The sequence below is a fragment of the Diuraphis noxia genome, unplaced genomic scaffold (genome assembly GCF_037042655.1).
Source record: "Diuraphis noxia isolate RWA-SAM2 unplaced genomic scaffold, SU_Dnox_SAM2 contig0002, whole genome shotgun sequence".
Taxonomy (NCBI): Eukaryota; Metazoa; Arthropoda; class Insecta; order Hemiptera; family Aphididae; genus Diuraphis; species Diuraphis noxia.
In genome coordinates this window covers 46,312,617-46,332,534 of record NW_028301712.1, presented here as the reverse complement: position 1 = coordinate 46,332,534, position 19,918 = coordinate 46,312,617, and the positions used below count along the sequence as shown (strand labels likewise).

The window sequence follows — 19,918 nt, the reverse complement described above, 5'->3', positions numbered from 1 at the left end:
ATCTTTAGCCTTAGTTTATTTTGTTGAAGATTAATAACGACGCGGGATTTTCAAATTCCAAATATATGGTTTTGGTTTGGAGTAACACACAATAACATAGAATCTATATATTTAAATATTGGAGACCATTGGACCAGTTTATATATATATTATGAAGAGTAGAACATGTAAGATCGAAAGTCATCAAAGTGTAAACTATATTTAAGATGTCTTTTTCAATAATATGAAATTATGTTTATAACTTACAACTTACAAAACACAAGGCTTATAGTATCATATCGTTATCAGATCATCAATGAAAATAAATAAATTTATCATATAATAATATAATCTTTTAAAACCATATATTAACATTGAAACATTATTTTAATATCAATATATTTATATATACATATTATATATGTATATTGTTTATATATTTGTAATATTTCGACAACCATCTAGACCTTCTAGATATAATCGTCCACAAGGCGCATGCCCTCTATTTTTTTAGCCAATATGAATGTTTTATCACTTGTAAAAAAAATATGGTAATACTGTTTTATCAAAAAGTTTTTACTTTGCCTTCCCTACATGGCTTACATTTCTGCGACCATCCTTGACCATCTAGATATGTATATTATCTGCAGTTATTGATTCACCGTATAGGGAAGTGATCCGAAGGTGAATTTTTCAGACGATTCCACTTCAAATTCCACGGTGTCGTAATTCTGAGAATACAGATCGTATCCGTCGACAGACTGGTGTAAAAAAATGGAAAAATATAGGTAGTTAATTTTGTATAACTTCACATGTCCAATATGCATACGGCCTACTTACTTTTTGTGAATTAGGTATTGGCGATTGACCTTGTTCTAAAAAAATGTATGACGATTTTTCGTCTTTGTATATCTTATGAACGATGTATATCTTGTAATTGGCAAACGCTATAAACACATCAATTATTATAAGTGACGAAATTACGATAGACAGATATGGGAAAATAAGGATAGTAATAAATTAATTGCAATTCATACATCAATGACACAAAAAAAACCACCGTTGTGACAAATTTACGTTTTTGAGGTGTTGGAGTCAATAGTTTCAGAAAAAAAGCTTTGATTTGAAAATATTATCTAATAAATGTGTTAACGCCTCTTTTCATCAAAGATTTAATGAAAAATAATAAATAATCCTTTTGTGTGTTATTAATTATAAATTGTTCATGAAATTCCTTCAATGTGATATAAAACATTTTATAATATGTTATCAACTATTATTCAAAAACCTTCTATGCTACTAGTAAAACTTCATATTTATTATACGTCAAAATATATACTTTATTTTTTAAACGTTTTTGGTCTCTTGTGGAAAGTTAAGTTTAACCCATAAAAGATTTTTTCATGCCAACAACGATAATCTTCATATTGTTATACTTATAAAATTATCATATGTCTTACTCAATATGATCATCGATTTAATGCATATTACGATACTCCCAACTTTGAACCATACGAATAGAAAACACGCTACCGTCGACAAAATATAAAGATTGTTGACGATTATCCATATCCTGACGTCTTGTATGTTATTGTACTGAAATAAAAGCGTAGCAAAAGAACTTTACAATATGTTATAGAGGTAATGTCGGGTAGGTATAAATAATTATTTAAAAAAACACACACACACTGTTCAATAGAAATATTTTATGAATAATTACGGTGTCGGTAGAAAAACAAAATGCAATCCAGTTATAGGTAGTATCTGGGTTTGTGGTTTATCTTAAATTATATTACACCTAATATGAAGATTACTATATGATAGTTAGAACGTGGATTTATATGTATTTAAAAACCAACAAAATATGCGCTAAAAAATCTTAAATATGCACAAATATATCCACCAAAATGTTAAAATGTGCACGAAAAAAAAATATGCATAAAAAATGTATCAGAAATAAATTCGTTTTTTAAACATTTAATTGATACAGTATATTTAAAAATATTTCTTATTTTAGTATACATATTTTATTTCCCCGATTATTGATCTAAAGTCATACTTGGGAAGACTGTTTATATCTACAAGTATACGTATTAATTTATTTTGATATTAATCGAAACTATAAAAATATAGAATTGTTTTCTTATATTATAATACTATATTTTTCAAGAATGTTTGAAAAAAAAAACATCGAAATATGTACTAAAAGATTAAAATTGTAAAATAAGCCCTCAAAATAGAAAAATATCGAAATATGCAAAAAGTTTTATTTTTTTAAATCTTTATGTTATAAAACAAATTTTGTCCTCGTTTTTGCATATTATACGATCAGCCAGAATAAATAATATGCAAGTGCATACAAATCCACGTTTTAGTGATAGCAGAAATTGTTTGTTTATCTCCTAGATACGAGTCGAAATTAATTCGTTCTACTGATTAAGATAAAGCAATGACTATAAGAAAACGGCAAAAATAAAATATTAATTAGGTGTATTGATATTAGATATTAATAGTAAATGAATTTTAGAACACCAGATTGCTATGAGATTTGAGATTTTCGTTAGAAGCTTATAAATATTATATTATGGTAACATGCTAACGACCACTATAACATTTTGAAGACCGTTCGGCACGACTGCACGAGTAAAATAATACTCTCCAGTTATTATTTAGGTATCTTATATAAATATAATAACTAGAGAAACGTGAAAACAAAATATTTAAAACGCGAAGAAAAATATTTTATACATTTCCACCATATAGGTATACGCGTATACATTTTAAATTAAAACTTGAATTATTGAATATAATAATTAATAATATTTACTATTTTAAAATGTGTTGATTTTAAACGGTTCGTGCAACAAAAACTCGTCGAAAGACACACTCAAAGTCGGCATATCTTATATTGTTTTACATAATACACATTAATAATACTCAAGGAAAACATTATTGAGACCGTAATCTGTCGTATAAATTTAAGTTAGAATATTATTATTAAATGTAGACATTTCACGCTGATAAAGGGTAGTATAGGATTATAACAGTGTATAATTTTATAATATTATATTTTGAGATCACTATTGATTAAGTTTCCGACGTTTGTAATATCGTAGAAATATCCATAATATGTTATGAACATAAGCCGCAACCGATATCATATAGTTCCTGAAAAATGTTTGACGGGCCACATACTTATAGCTACCTCCGGTATAATGAACCCAAGTATAATAATAATTAGTGTCTGACCGTTCTCGGCGGCGATGTATATACGATCGATGTCTCACTTCTCGCATGGTCGCTATATTTCAAGCGAAAGCCAACTTTATTATTTGAATATCGTATAACTACATAATAAAAGCGAACTCGTGGTAAAAATATGTTGATGATTTTGATTTTCAATAATTATTATAGTTTATTGTTAAATTTTAGTTGAAATCGTTTTATTTTTCACCAACGTGCATAAATGTAGAATTTCGTTTGGAAAAAAAACGATATAATATTGAATGCGTTTGTAAACTTGGCCAGTGAGCAAGGTTTTTTCAATCCGGCAAGTATAATATTATTGTTATTCGGCAGAGTGCAGACAGTAAAATGGTTTCAGCTATATAGGAATAATATAATACGTATATTATGTAAACTCGGTACCGATCCTTTTTTTACGGCCAAAACGATAATGTATAATACGGTATATTGCATCGTACCTATCTCTAATCGCCTAAACACTCCAAGTACTTATAGGTATAAATTACGCGTTTATTTTACGTTCAGCATCCTTCCTCCACACCGATATAATTCGTAGGCCGACTTTGATAGGGATTTTGTATTTTATTCAATTTTCAAACGTCAACACCTACTGTAATTGATTATATTATATTCTTTTAATCAGGTATTTATCGATTTTAAACTCTCTTGTAGTATAGGTATTATAGCGCTTATATTATTAGCTATTGCGTACAATAATTTTATCCAAAAAAGTTTATAGTGAATCAATTAAAATTTCTAAAAAAAAATAGAAATTAAAAATATTAAAATTAGTTTTAGTAATAATTAGTTATAGACTATTATGGTAACTAAATAAAAATATAATCTAATGTATTCGTACGTAACAACATGTTCTTAAACGCTTTAGAAAAAAATTAATTTTTGGAAAATCCCTCCGTATCACATGACTAAATAATAAACATCATAATAGCATACGAAATATTATGACATTATAAGTATACGTGTTATTGCATGGTACATGTTGGTAAAATGTTAGCTGAGTGTGTTATATTATGTTAGGACACTGTAGCCTCTCAGTGGTGACGATCAAACGGAGATGCCTGATCATATTTGTGTTTTGGAGTCGATTAAAATCATCATAACATGCGTAGTAGACTGAAAACTCGATGCATTTGGTGTAAAACAAACGATGATGACGTGTTAATATCATATTATTATATTGATGAATACCATATAATTAGGTACCTATAAGTACTCCGTCTTAAAATAATAATAAATTATTATCTATTTATCGCGTACCAACATGACAATAATAAGAAGTATTTTCCCATTCATGCATATATATATATAGGACATTAACTAATTGAATTTCTAAAATACGTCAAAAGTAATAATGGAAAGATTTTTATCTCGCCAATCATAACATTTTACAAATTCTATAGATACTCACGATGTCACGTGAAACCTTCGCCATACATTATACAATATTAATAAGAAATATAACTTCATAAAAATAAGCAGCAGGTATAGTGCAGTGTATTTAGTTTTACGTGGTGGTGCTTACTCGGGTCGTGGCATTCCATAGAAAATGATAACTCGCGTACATCGACAATATGACGTCACATATTTGGAATAGCAGCGAGGTATTAAAGTATAACTGATCATAACCTGTGAAACATCACAAGTAATATTAGCAGAGAAATAATTATTATAATAATAATTTATGCACACACATTCAAACATTACGCGTCAGTACGATATTTCTGTCAAGTATTTTTAAACGGACGTAATATTAAATGAAAAAAAAATGCTTACCTAGGTATAGGTATACCTATTGTTATAAATTTATAATCATTTCGTGATATTTGCTTACAAATGTCGTCATATTAATCGTACCTACATTAATTATTAATATATTATTATTTATTGTGATGATAGATTTCTTGGAGACTGGACAAATGCAATGTGATGGCATAAATCTATACTTCTTATAATTGAGAAAATACAACACGATTGCACACAAAATCGCATCCTTGCGATGAGTAATAATAACATGTACCGTGGAACAATCAGTTGAATGATTTTTTCAACACACTTATATTTTTTAAATAACTGATATTGCGGTCACTCTAATAATGAGATTATAACATTGTCCTTAAATAATGAATCAAAAATATAATAAATATAATTCTAAGTCATATATTATAACGAAAAAAAAATCCTTTGCGTTATGAACTATATTAGAAGTAAAATAAAATATGTAATAGGTACCTACGTTCCTATCTTAATTTCGATTCAAAGTTACGATGTTACGATGTAATCGACTGTGATAAATTGTCTCTTTATAATATGGTAGGTACGTACAACACTGGTGCCGGCTAAAATATCGAATAAATATTATAATATATGGATGTAAATGGATATAATTTTAGTCCAAAAAAAAAAATGTTTGAGAAAAACGGTAGGTAATGAACCTTTTTTGTGGAGGAAAACAGTTTCTCATTCTTGAAGGAAAATGGATGCTCTTGCGACATATAATGTTGCGCCGTTTACCGAACGTATGTGAATGTTATTATTGGTCTGGTGAAACCATAACGTCAATATTTGTTAAAGCACATATTATGTATATCTCAAAACACATTTCAAGGAATCTTCCACAGGCTTAGCCAACAAAAACCAATAATATAATAATATACTGTATGACTATTCGGATATAATATCTACGTATAGGTATACGTTAACTGCAATAATGGACGTGACAATTTTCAATTACTCACCGATCCATTGATGATCCGAAGTCTTGCCGTCTTTTTTGATATACCATTCTAATACGCTGCTGATGACCAACAGTATAATAGAAAACAATTGAAACCACTAAAATAAAAACCAACACATAAATTACAACATTACGAGTCAGTACTCAGTACAACGATCGACTGCAGGCCGATCGTTCGGGGGAACCACTTCGGAGCAATCTGTTTTTACTCTTAAAACTATAATATAATTCTTATTTTGTTATAAAATTATTAACATATAATACATATATTAATAATACAATGAATTTAAGATTTACATTATTTACACTGAACAACATTTTTAGTTAAAATTAAATTATACACTTTTTTATTAACACCGAGCAAACATTTAACCAATATTAATAACAATCGAGAATTCTGAAATTACATTGAACAAATTTAGATTTTACTGAATAATATAAAATTACTAGTAAGTTTGTCCAAATATAAAGTATTGTATTTATTATTATTTTTTTTTTATCATAAGTAAATCAAAAATATATATAAATTAAAAACTATAAAATACGAGTATATCACAATAATATTGGTTTTCTTATTCGAATATTATGAATTATGATACATTGATACATATACCATGTTATAGCATACTAATATTGAATCATCTATTTTATATTGTACAATGTACAATATGTTATTAATATTGATTTATGATTATCATAATAATAATCTCGTTCTATATTAATGTGTTTCAACTCAGAGTTAAAATTAGTCAGGATACAAGTTTCAAACAATAATAATCTTATATTACACATTTAACTTACCGTGATTTATGATAATATTATATGTTATTGAAAAAAAACAAGCAAACAAAGTACCATTTTAGAAAAAATAAAGTTATTAGTATTTACCTCCATACTTGCCTATTTTTTATTTTAATACAGTTCATATTACAGAATTCAACATTATATATCATTATTTCTTTTAAATTAACTTTTCTAAAATGTTTATAGAATGAATATAACAATGTAGTACTATAGTAAAAAATGAATAGTCGTGATGGCTATATTTATCTACTGCAATACAAAAAACGTCAACCAATATTGATGCTTCCCTATACAAATATGACGCTCCTAAATTAATATCTTGCTGCTGAAGAGAGCAAACAATAATAATATATTTTAGTCATCTCGCGCATATTTATATAAATATAAGTAGGTATTACGTTAGTCTGGGCCTGCTATTTGGCTGCGACCAAGTGCTTGGCGTCGTTAACTGGCTGGCTAACTAACCCAAACAATATCATAATATTATTACATAAAACAATATTATACTCACCAACTGCAAAGCCGTCAACGTGTACAGAGTTTTGCGGAGATCCGGGTTCGTCACTCTAAACGACGAGATTCCGAACGCGGGAAAGTCCGACCATTGTTTTTTGAAATATTTTAAATTGACAATCATTTGTACGATTTTCGTGTATGGGACTCGCGTGGTTTTCAAACGAAAGCTTTCGTTGCGACAGACGTGCTCGCGATCGGCACGGCGTCACGTAAAAAATGTGACTGCAGCGACCGCGGCTTAACGATATAACTTAATATGATATTAATTTTATATTTATTTATCTCACCATTATTAAATTATATTATGATTATAGGCTAGAGTTGCGCGCCAACGAAATCGAAATAATATATTATTATCTGCAGACTAAAATATGTGCTTAAACCGTCGTCGATATATCTGCGTCTGTATACGCACGTACTGCGTACGGCTTGATATAGATAACTACTGCAATATAATATTATATTATTATAAATTGCTGATAAGGGAAAAAAGAGAGAAATATAAAAAAAAAAACGGGTGACGAGCTAAGAAATTCGAGAAGCATATTAGGTACCAATATATTATACTTACGTACTATATATGTACGGTGTGATCCGTTTAGCATAGGACATTATGAATATCGTTTCTTACTTCAGATATATTAATATAATAATATATATATATTAAAATATATTAATATCAAACGTTTTTGAAAATATTTATATGATTTTTGTATGATTACAACACAAACAAAATACAATTTTTACATTTTTAAACAACAATACATATATCTTTAATTTCATGTTCCAGAGCAGAATGTTATTGATATATTTTTGGTCTACAAAAATCGATCCTCATTCGAATATTTCATTAGCGTATTATAATTATTTAAAGTTTAAATGAGCGGAGGGAGGAACAATAATTCGCAAGGTTAATTTTTCAGTTGTCATAAAAAAAATAACACTAAGGCAATAAAGATTAAAAATATATTATTTTTTTTTTTTAAGAAAAATATTGTTTTTAACGAATTATTTAAAAAAAAAAAAAACATTAAAAGATTTTAAATGATTTGCGTTAAATGAATCACTCGGTATATGTACACTATGTCAGGTTGCTAACGTGATGGTTCTTTACCATTTGAAATATTACACACAGTGTTTTAGTGAGTGAATATTCTGATTATAATATTATATAAATATATACCTATTTTGTTGGTTATTCTACTGGGAGGCTTTTTCATACTATTTCATGTAATAATTTATTTTATTTATTATTATCATGAAATAGGCTTATTTTTAAAATTATTTTAACAGATAGCCCAGTAAAAAAAATTGAGAAAAAAAAAGGAATTTATTTTCATTTCGTCATACGATCATTATTATACAAAATATATAATAAAAATAAAAATAAATTTTTCACTGGCCTCGGCCATAATATTACCTGCTTAACTGAGTTCAATGATTGGCGTTGTATCTACATTTGAAAAGTTAAAGTGAGAAAATTTTCATAAAAATAATAAGTTACTTGTTTCCAAAATAAATTTTATCCAGTTGACTATTTAAAATTTTAAAATCTATTTATATTATACATCAAATATGTATAATAATGTATAAAGAGATATCTACAGTTGGTTGTTATTAAATATTATACGGCACGACGAATGTTGATGATCATCACAAAAAATAATAATGATAAAAATATGATGTATGTTTATGAATTTTATGCCGAAAACGTAGTTTTTATTTTTTGTTATTCTTAATTCTCCTTAATATCGCATGATAAATGATTCAAAAAAATCATAAGCAAAAAATAATAATGAATAATCTTTAATATTATTACTTACTTATCTAATGTTTACGTCATTTCAAACACTAATTGTTAATAAATTATGATATGCAATAAAAAAAATAAATAGCAGATGGTAAAACTGTGCAATGGTGATATTATATGATCCATATTTTGAATTCGATGGTAATTGGTTTTCTTACTCCATATAGACTATTATTTAAAATCTAATTGCAATAGAAATAATTGTAAAATGTATGAGTGATTTTATTCTGAAAACAAATTTTGTAGCAGTCGAGAGGTTAGTTATTATGAACTATTGTAACTGATTGCTATTTTTTCTATCATTGATTGGAAACCTAACAAAAATGTCCAAGTGGTAAATTGTAAAATGTTCTAATAAAGTACTTATATAAGAATAATATTTATGAAATTTATTTTTATTAAGAATAAGCCCTCGGCGACATCGGCCATATTTATGAAATTGGTGGGTACTTACCTAATTGTATTCATTTTAAATATACATTACATATTATTATTAATGACATGTACTTATCTATTTCTTATATACATTATTTATATATTGAACATTCTATAAATAGTACTCTCAATTATTAAATATTGAAATTCGGTACGTAATTTGATTTCAATGTTTTTATTTCTCACTGAGATTATTGTTTATTATGTAGGTATATTGTATATATTAACTAAAATGTGTGCACAAATGCATTCAGAATATTGCAAAAAATATCATGCTAGTGGCTGCGTAGTAGATATAATCAAATTATTTAAAGTGCTAAGTACATTTACGATGGTAAAAAATTCAATATCTATTTAATTTTTGTTATTTTCCTAAACACGTTTCTCAACTTGCTATTATATTTTAAATTTGTTATTTATTCAATGTTAAATAATCTGCCCTAAAGATAAATGTATTAATTAAAATAAAATAATAAAAGTTAAATCATTGGTGAATAATCAATAATAAATAATTGAACTTTACATAAGAATTAATGTTATAAATTTACCTCTATTTAAAAATGAAAACAAATTAATAAAAAATTTAATTAATTCAGACAGTTAGACAAGACAAATATAATATAATGCAAAACAATTTTGGTTATCCCAAAACTGATATTAACAATTGAAAGATATATTATAATTATACGAGCGTTAAAGTCCATAAAAAATTATTATTAATTGAATGCACCGATCACTGGGACATTTGTAAGGCGTAGAAAATGACAACATAATGTGCGCGGGTTGTGGATATAATGACTCTTAAAAATGTTCAAATTTTAAAAATAATATAGTAACCTCGTATAATAAACTCGTGGCTTAAGATGTGCTGGTTATCCTGGTAATCATCAAAAACAAAAAATACCTACAATCCTAAACCAACTATTAATTATTATGTTGTATAGTATTATTTCTTATTGGCTCGTCACGTGATGTATATCGTATATGTGTCGCAATAATAATATTATGGATGTGCAGAGGTGGATTTAACATTTTCCCGCTTCTAAGTAAGTTTACTAAAACAAAATCGCTTCTGTACAACAAAACCTAAAAATATTCTGCATTTACTTATTCATACTTTTACATATAAATTATATTTTCAAAATTTACCAATTTAAATAAAGTTCACATTTATCTTTATAAAATATAAATTTAAAATCTCATATTTTTTCATTTAAAATAAAACCTCATATTATTAATTAGCATTTGTAAACTTGTAATACTGGATATTTTTATTTTATATATTACATTATTGCAAGGGCGTCAATAATATCTTTATAATGTAATAATGACGTTACGTTGAATTCTATTGTTAATTAATTTAACTTTTTTTATAACATAGGCATAGTTCATCATAAATAATTTTTCATTGTTTTTAAACAGAACACAAAATTTTCAACAATATTGAGTGGCTGGTATAGACGCACATATTCGAAGGACACTATTACTTCAATGATTGATTAATAGACCTTTCATACAGGTATTTGAAATACGTTTTTTAATGATGTAAAATAAAATTTTTATTTTTGTCCATAAAAAAGTATATAAATTATTCAATAGAAATTTACCACCACATCATACGGTTGAAAATTTTGCAGTGCCATAAATTATATAGATTTCACTTTAGGTGTGACTGTCGGTTTCCAATCCGACAGTAAACAATTTTTTGTTGCTACAATCCAGATGGTTGTACCTATACTAGACAATGTATATGATAATAATATATATATATACATACGATTTTACGACCGTCATTCATCGGGTAAATAAAAAGTATCGTATATAGGTACCTATTATTAAATGTATTGTGATTTTTGGGCACATTAAATTAAAATTTAGTAAGTCCAAAATGAATTGAAATAAGGCAATATTCTCGTTTTAAATATTATCCTTTTTCATATTGTTGTTCTGTCCAAACACATTATGTAGTAAAATAATAAAATGTTTAAGTATAAATATATTATAAAATAAACGTGTAGCTGTCCATGCGACGAGCAATTTTCTATTTCGCAAGACACGTTTTTTATTGTTTTCTGGAGTACTTACAATACTCACGAACCATAAAAAAAATAATATAATATAGTGAGTGCCCAACAGAAGTGATGTACATTCAGAACTTATACTCTCTGACTCTCATATTGTTTCTCTTGGCTATCGTTATATTTATATTTATATTATTATTATTTAAAATCAGTTTAGTACAAACTGTTCAACTGCGATGCTTACTTTAGTAAAATTTGCATATTTTGTAAAATATCATTTTTGGTATAAAAATTATAATTTATACACTGGTAAATATACTTATCTTAAAAACAGTATTGAGACTTATCTAGGTAAAAAAATAACTCATCTATTATTTTACCTAGATAGATATTGTGAATATTCATCTGTTATTGATATTCTTAAATAGATACATTTTTATCAATACATTTTACTTAGATCATATTAATTTTTTTTTTACTAAAACAGTTTTATCTAAACACTAGCCAATTAGTGCATTACCTTATGTACTATTACCTATGAACCATTAGTTACATAATGCTTATGTAAGTGTGAAGTAAATTTGTTATATAATAATAATTAGTTTTATCTACCATATTATTTAGGTAAGTAGTAGTTAGATTATCTTTATCTTATCTAGATAAATATGAAATATATTTATTTATCTTTATCTATATTTAGATAAATGTATGTAAAATTATCTTTATCTTTAATAATTTTCAATATCTATTCTCAACTCGTCAACACTGCTTAAAAACGATTACCCATCTGTGCTTATATTTAACTGGGGATTAAAAATGTACTACAAAATAACTACAACATCATATAAAAAAATAAATAGTATAGAAAAATGATCAAGAACTCTAATGATATACAATATATTAATATGTTTTTAAATTTAAAAACAAAATTATTTAGATAATAATTTATTTTAGGAAAGCAATACCTAATCGTTTTATTTAAACAGATAGATGTTTTTTCTTATAAAGCATATGTATACAAATATTTTATTTTTATCTAGAAATTATTATAACACTAATACAAAATAAATCAAGTTGTGTAATCCCGTTTTTGCCTAGAAAAATGTCTATATAGTTGTGTATTGAAGTGGAAAACAACGCACAAAGCTAATTATATTATTATATATACACGAGAGTGTCCTTGTAGTTAGTAATAATCATATCATAACTTTCGGTTAATAATTTCTCTTTCAAGCTAAATTGAAAACATTTTAATCTATATTGGAATATGTATCGTTGAACATAATTCTATAATAATATGTAATATACATATATATGCTACATGCACAGGAATTCGTTAAGAGGGAACAAAAAATTTTCAATTTTTTCAATTTTTGTTGGACTATCAGTTTATTGATAAAATATTGTTTGTAACATGTTTTTTTTCATATACCTAGATACAAAAATATTATAAATGAATTAAATTAGTGTATCAAAACTAACTTGTAAAGCGTTAATTTTAATAAATTAACATGAAAAATACTAACTGATTAATTTTTTTTATAATTAAAATATGAACAATAATTTTATAACTTTAGGTTATTTATAAAATTAAATGTTTTTAGCTTATTTAACCATTAATATCATAAATTTAAAGCTATAATTGTATGCAATTTTATAAACGTAAAAAAAACTTGGTTGGCTTTTCATTTATCTCTACAACACCCATGCCATACTTGAAACATCAAAGCAAAGTTCATACAGTTCTGATGTTTATAGTTGAGTATAGTAAGTCATTCAGAAAAAATCGTTTTATATTGGATAATAATTAGGGCTGTGTTTTCGATTCACTGTTTATTATTTTCAGAATCCCACTAGTAGATGTTCATTTTATATTTTAATTTACTATTGTCACTTTTTCCAATCAATCGGTTTAAAAAATTTTGCAGATGCAGCACATGAACCTTCTACTGCAATGTCTATTGAAAAACTCAATTCACACCAAATTTTCGATGAATGATAGATAAGTATTAAAGGTAGAAATAACATGTTCACGTAATTTTATTGTAAATATAGGTAAATATAATCAATTTCTTTAACTTACTTTATCTTTACAATTTAAATAATAAAAAGTGATAAAATATTTTTTAACAGGGATAAATTGTTTTCATTTATTTAGTTTTTTTTTCTAATAAAATATGAATAACAGACTTACTATTAGATTCAATATAGTGGTACTATATAATTACTAAATTATCACGCGACAGAGGTTTGGTCCTGAAAAAGTTTTTGTAAAATTAAAATCCTCCACCCCCGCGATTATTAATTCAACTGCGCTCTTCGTGCGAAATTATTCGCGTGTTTACCGTTCTACATATTATTATATTATTATGTAAAAAGGGCCGAGAGCATTATTTTATATATACTTTTATTATTGTTACAATTACAAACGCATTTCCGTCTCATATACCACTAGACGTGTGTGCATGACTTTTCAAACACGCTTTGCTATAGTCGTTTCTGAACTATTTTTTAACATTTTTTTTTTTATTTCCTAGGGCGGTTTATTCTGTACGTTTTTTGCGCTAATTCCACTACTCGCGTCGCCGCTAAGACCACAAAGCTACACTTCTGCCCTATGTTTATATAGAGAATAGAGATTAAACGAGTTAGGAAAGCTGACTATGTGAGCGTGTTAAATTACCGGTTTCTAAACGTATTTGAATACAACAAACGTAAATGATCCATATTATTAAAACGTTAAAAAAAATAATACATTTATCCATCAACAATTGTAACTATGTATACTGGTAACTAACGGATGGATGTACGGACATAGCAAAGATAATAAATATTTGAAGGTATTCTGAACTTGTGTTTAAAAACGTAAAAAGGTAGACAAATGGGTATTGCACTCTGCTGTCGAGTGGGTCACTGTAATGGATATTATAATGAATATTATGTTCAATTTTAATTCAATAATAGGTTATTGTACACAAAAAACTTGAGTCTGAGCGAGGACATGTATAAAGTGTATTTCATAATATCATTGTCCATTACTATAAAGCACGATTTAAGATATTTATACTATCTTAAATCGTACTATAAAGTAATTTATTTCACTATTATAGTATTACGATAGGTTGATTTAATTTTTGCCGAAAACATATTGCATTCACAAATTAACTAATATTTAATTATCTAATATGAATTTATTATGATTAGGTATTATAATTGTGTACATAATGTTATTATATATTTCTTGTTCTTGCCATTTTATACCAAGTCGTTTAACAAATACATGTATTTGATACATAAAAATACACGTCATATATATACTATATATTCAAATTATGTATGATAATGATAATTTATTATTCATTTATTCATATATTTTGTTTATTTTAACATAAATATTTTTTTTGGACTGGCGCATAGACCTCATATTAATTTTAAGAGACAGAAAATTCCTGGTTGTTGGAATAGAATGATACGGTATAAATAATTAGTTAATATTAGATAATGTAAGTAATGAAACAACAATATTGTATAATATTAAATATGCGCTTTAAATATGCGACCCAACATGTCTAGCATACCTACAATCTAACGCGCGTTTGTGCTTCGGTAATTCGTAAGACATGATCTGTGTTCATCACAATATGTAATTTATTGTATTATTAATGTTTTGTATTACATTTATATCATGTCTGTGGATGGTTACAACTTTTTAAAAATTTGTTACGATGAGTTAAGCATTTATTGCTTCAAAAAAAAAAAATATATATATATATATATACATATATGTATGGGTAAGCTAAACAAAATATAGCTTCGGTATCACGGTATCAGAGATTCAAAGCTAAAGCTAACTGTATTGGAAAACCATTTTTGTGGAATGAATAAATTATTCACCGAGAGCCCAAGCCGTAGTTTTAATTTGGCAGCACCTCCGACATTCTAAATTCAATTATATTACTTTTATATTAAAAACGATATAAATATTTAAAGGCTGCTCCTATATAAATCAACAACATTTAACTCAATGACCGCAATCGATTGAACTCTTAGCAACACATAAAAAACGAGCGAGAATCAAGCTGCTTGACGTATAAGGTTTAAATTCTTTTCGTTCAATTACGTAAATTAAATTATAGACAAACAATTTATAATATAAGTACAGCTGGTTAGGAAAATGCAGTTTTTAAAATGTTTTTTTCTCGATGATCGTTTAAGATAGGAATACATATTTGCATAAATATGCATAAAATATTATTAGTTTTAAAATAATATCTACCTACGCCATTTTTTAGTATGCACTATTATATGGTTATATAAATAACACAGTTTTCCAATAAATAATTGTTTTACAAAAATGTAACGAAAAGGTACCTAGTTATATATGTCTGCTTGGAACCTAACGTTTTCAGACTGTCGTTAATTTTAAGCATGCATTTGTAATGGATGTATTATATTTTAATTAAATTATAAATTATTGTATAGGAAAAATGAATCACAGCAGATACGTTTTGCCATCCTACTGTACTTGTATTATAAATGATTAATTTTAATAAAAAAAAATATATATATATAAAAATTTAAAATAACCCATGACTATAAATTTAATAGCGTAACTTTCTGGTAAACTTTTGATTTATAGAAGTGAAAACTTCTTTGGAATCTATTATTAAAATGTTTAATATTAGCTATGAGGATAAAAAATTCAATGCATTCATTCACTACGATCAGAATCTAAAATACATTTATTAAAAATTAAATTAAAAGCCATGTTTTATAATAATGAATAGGGATAATATTGTTAAACTTTTGTTCATAAAACTATGTAAGCAATTTATATAGTTTAAATAACTTACTATAATCATTTGTCTTATACATAATGAGTAAAATTTATGTATATGTATACTGTAATTGTCCATATTATGTATTTTCGTTAAAATTCAAAATATGGATGAATTTTAATATATTTGGACATATTGATTACTTAAAGATTGATTTCTCTAATAATGGGTGTGACATATAAAATATATCATGTTTGAATTTTTCTACACAAAAAAAAAATATATATATTAAACTCACCTCCATTTAGTCACGTACTCGAGATATTTAAAATAATAATTCATGAATTCTGTACTATAATTTTTCATATATAACTGTCTACGTATACCTAATATAAATTTTCTTTAAGACTTATGATTTTAATCTGTTATTATTTTTTGTTAAGATTAAATTTGATATTGGATTTTAATATAAGTTAAAATTTTATTTTTCAAGCGTGAACAAGTCTTTTTAATAATTTAGTAGAAATTATTTAAAATTAACGGTAACTATTTCATTAACTTTATATTATAATATTATACTGAGTATAAAATTCACTAATACCTATATATCTTGTTGGTATTCAGGTGAGTTAATGGCTCTCGTGTAACACATTTTCGTTCTTACGGTTTTTTGAAATGTTATTTATTGTATATAGCACAGATATTGTTTTTTACTCTACATTCAAGGATGGTAGGAGATTAGTACTTATTTAAAGGTTATGTTCAGGCAATTTTGTGGTGATTTGATAAAACGTATAGTTTGTATGAGTAGTGTTTTTTTACGAAAAAGTTAATATGAAGTCAATTCTGTACAAAATTCAAATCTGTATACAATGTTTAAATTTTATGTGAGATATATATATATATAATTGATTATATCTAAATAAATAATGAGAACTTAAAAAAATAGTACAACATCTAATTTATAGTCTATTTGAGCAATTTTATATTCCTAGTGCTTTAAGAATTATCACAGTTTAACTTGTTTGTTAGTACTTACCAAAATTTATAGTTTTTATATATAATGTTTATCGAAGAATTAAGGCAAATTTAATTACCTTTATCATGCGTTTCAAAGATTCTGAGCTTTTTTCTTAATTACTAAAAGCTTAATTTTTCAATTTAAGCTTAAGAGTCAACCAAGACTTTTTTAAAGATTAATTAAATAAAATTTGTTTTAGGAGTACGATGTTATTAGTTTAAAGAACATTAAAAAAAATGTAGAAACGTACAAACATTTTCTTTAGTTTACTGTTCCTTTGCAATGTCAATAATAAAAGTGATACAATATTTTTAATCAGGACAATAAATGGTTTTTAATTTATTTAGTTTAGTTTAATTAATTTAATTGACAAAATATACTTAAGCATAAACTTCGTTTTATACTCTATTTTTTCGTGAGCATGCTTATGTTGTTTAACTTTTCAACTTTCAAACGACAATCGTTTCACCATTGATTTTAGAAATATTTAGAATACACTTTTTTCTACCCAAAAATCAATGGTTTTGTAATAAAAAAAAAAATATAATAATACTAGAGATAAGTTTATACTTGTATATTATACATATATGATAGTAGTGCCTATATATTATTATTATTTTTTATAGCGTAGGATATGTTTGCAGGCCAGTATGACTCTCGATTGGTTTTATAGCTCTGAATGTTTATATGTGTTTGCGTGTGCGTGTGCGCGCGCGCATGTGTGTGGTATTTTTATACTTATACACATATAAGTACTTATCAATCGTATTTGCATGTGCGTACACTGCCGTTTGAATTTTATACGTTTGTCGGTGAATAGTTTGTACGATAATCTGCTGTTATTTATATTCCACATCCGTTTTACCGGGTGTTCGTAATGTACAGTGTAAAAAATGATATAATATATAAACGTGTGTATTCCCTAATATCAGATACCTAGTCTATATAACAATATATCTTCAAGATATTACGCAAAAATATTACCAGCTACATGCATGTCATTATTTTATTGTTTTATACGATTTGTATAATAGAAGGTTTCCTCAATGCGCGTCAATGTTTAATATTTGGACGCGATGCAGTGTACCTTGTTTTTTTTTTTTTAATTTTAAATCGACAGCTAGATAATTTTACTCCTTGCAGCTATCGTTTGCAGTGTACCTAGAAATATTTATACTTTCAACCACATGAACACATAGAATTGATGTAAGTTTGCTTGTACGTAAAATATTTTTTTTAAACATTTTAAAAGTTTTCGTTGTAGGCGATGATAGATTACACGATTTTAAAAGAAATATCAGGTACGTTAGGCTTGTAGATATTGAGGTACAGAGAAAACAGGTGAAAATCGGTTGCACAAAATGTTATGTTTATAATTCTACATTCTTCAAGTATATATTATACATTTTTTTTAGTATTGAATTAATAAGGCTTCAACTTCTGAGGTAATTAGCCTGTAGTAATCATAAAACATTGGTCTTAAAACTTTGAGCATTCATTATATTTCACTGTAGAGAGAGTTAGTGAAGTATATGCATATTGTTTATATATATTTCTTTTAAAAGAAATTTTGCTAAACCTATGTTAGTGAAAAAAATTATTTACATTTTTGAATTTTTCGAATTTTTCTTGAAAAGTGCTTCTTGCATTGTTAATGGAATTCTGAAAATTTATCTGGAGCTGTTGAACTTGGGGAATTCTAAAGTGATGTGTTTGATTGTCAGTTTTTTTATTTTTTGTCATGAGTTTACAGATAGGATACTCCTCTTTGTTTATAAGGTGCATGTGTGTTAAACGGAAAAATCCAATTCAAGTCCTTGTGATAACAACTTCTTCATGTCAGCCATCAGGCTGTGGGTTGCAAGTATATACTATATTGTATTATAGAAAACAAGAATATGAAATGTGCAGATCCTATAGGAGTTAAGAGGTACAGTGTGTATTGTTCTTTTTTGTTTGTTTGCTTATTCATTATGATATGTTATCTTTACAACAGTTTTTAAACATTAATGTATATAATATTTTATAAATTTTATAAATTTTATGTACTTGCATAAAAATCATATGATGACATGTTTTAGTAAATCATTATAAGCTTATACACATTAACAACGAGTATATCACTCAATAATCTCACAGGTCCGTTACCCTAGTACTGTCATGTTCGAAATTGTATTTGTACAATTTTATAAACCAATCTTTATAATTTTTTGGACCATAATGTAAGAATGAATTATTTCAGCTGGTTTAAGGATGATAAAGCTGCAAATGTAAAATAGCTATAACGGCGGATAAATTAATACAATCTCTAAAAAGTGAAAAGGATTAAACCATACACAATATTACAACAATACACATACTGCCATTTCGACGAACTTCACTGAAAAAAACAATAAGTACATTTTTTTAAATGAAAAAACGTGAATTTTCATTAAAAATCAAAAGATGAAGTTTGTATAAAAAAAAATGTTGGAAAATTAAAGCGTTATTAAAAAAGAAGAATGTTGTATATTTTAACTTTACGAAAAAAATAATGAGAACGCATACTAGGAA

General features: G+C 26.2%; 1 protein-coding gene across 1 annotated transcript; it reads right to left on the bottom strand.

Annotated features, from left to right (window-relative positions):
• Nucleotides 1-327: 327 nt before the first annotated feature.
• Nucleotides 328-7,582, bottom strand: LOC107167907 (uncharacterized). Its single transcript, XM_015517120.2, has 6 exons — nt 7,296-7,582; nt 5,982-6,078; nt 4,769-4,872; nt 1,440-1,575; nt 820-926; nt 328-740 (listed from the first exon to the last, which is right to left on the bottom strand). The coding sequence occupies exons 1-6, from the start codon at nt 7,419-7,421 to the stop codon at nt 630-632; spliced, it is 681 nt and encodes a 226-aa protein (XP_015372606.1). The 5' UTR covers nt 7,422-7,582; the 3' UTR covers nt 328-629.
• Nucleotides 7,583-19,918: the final 12,336 nt, after the last annotated feature.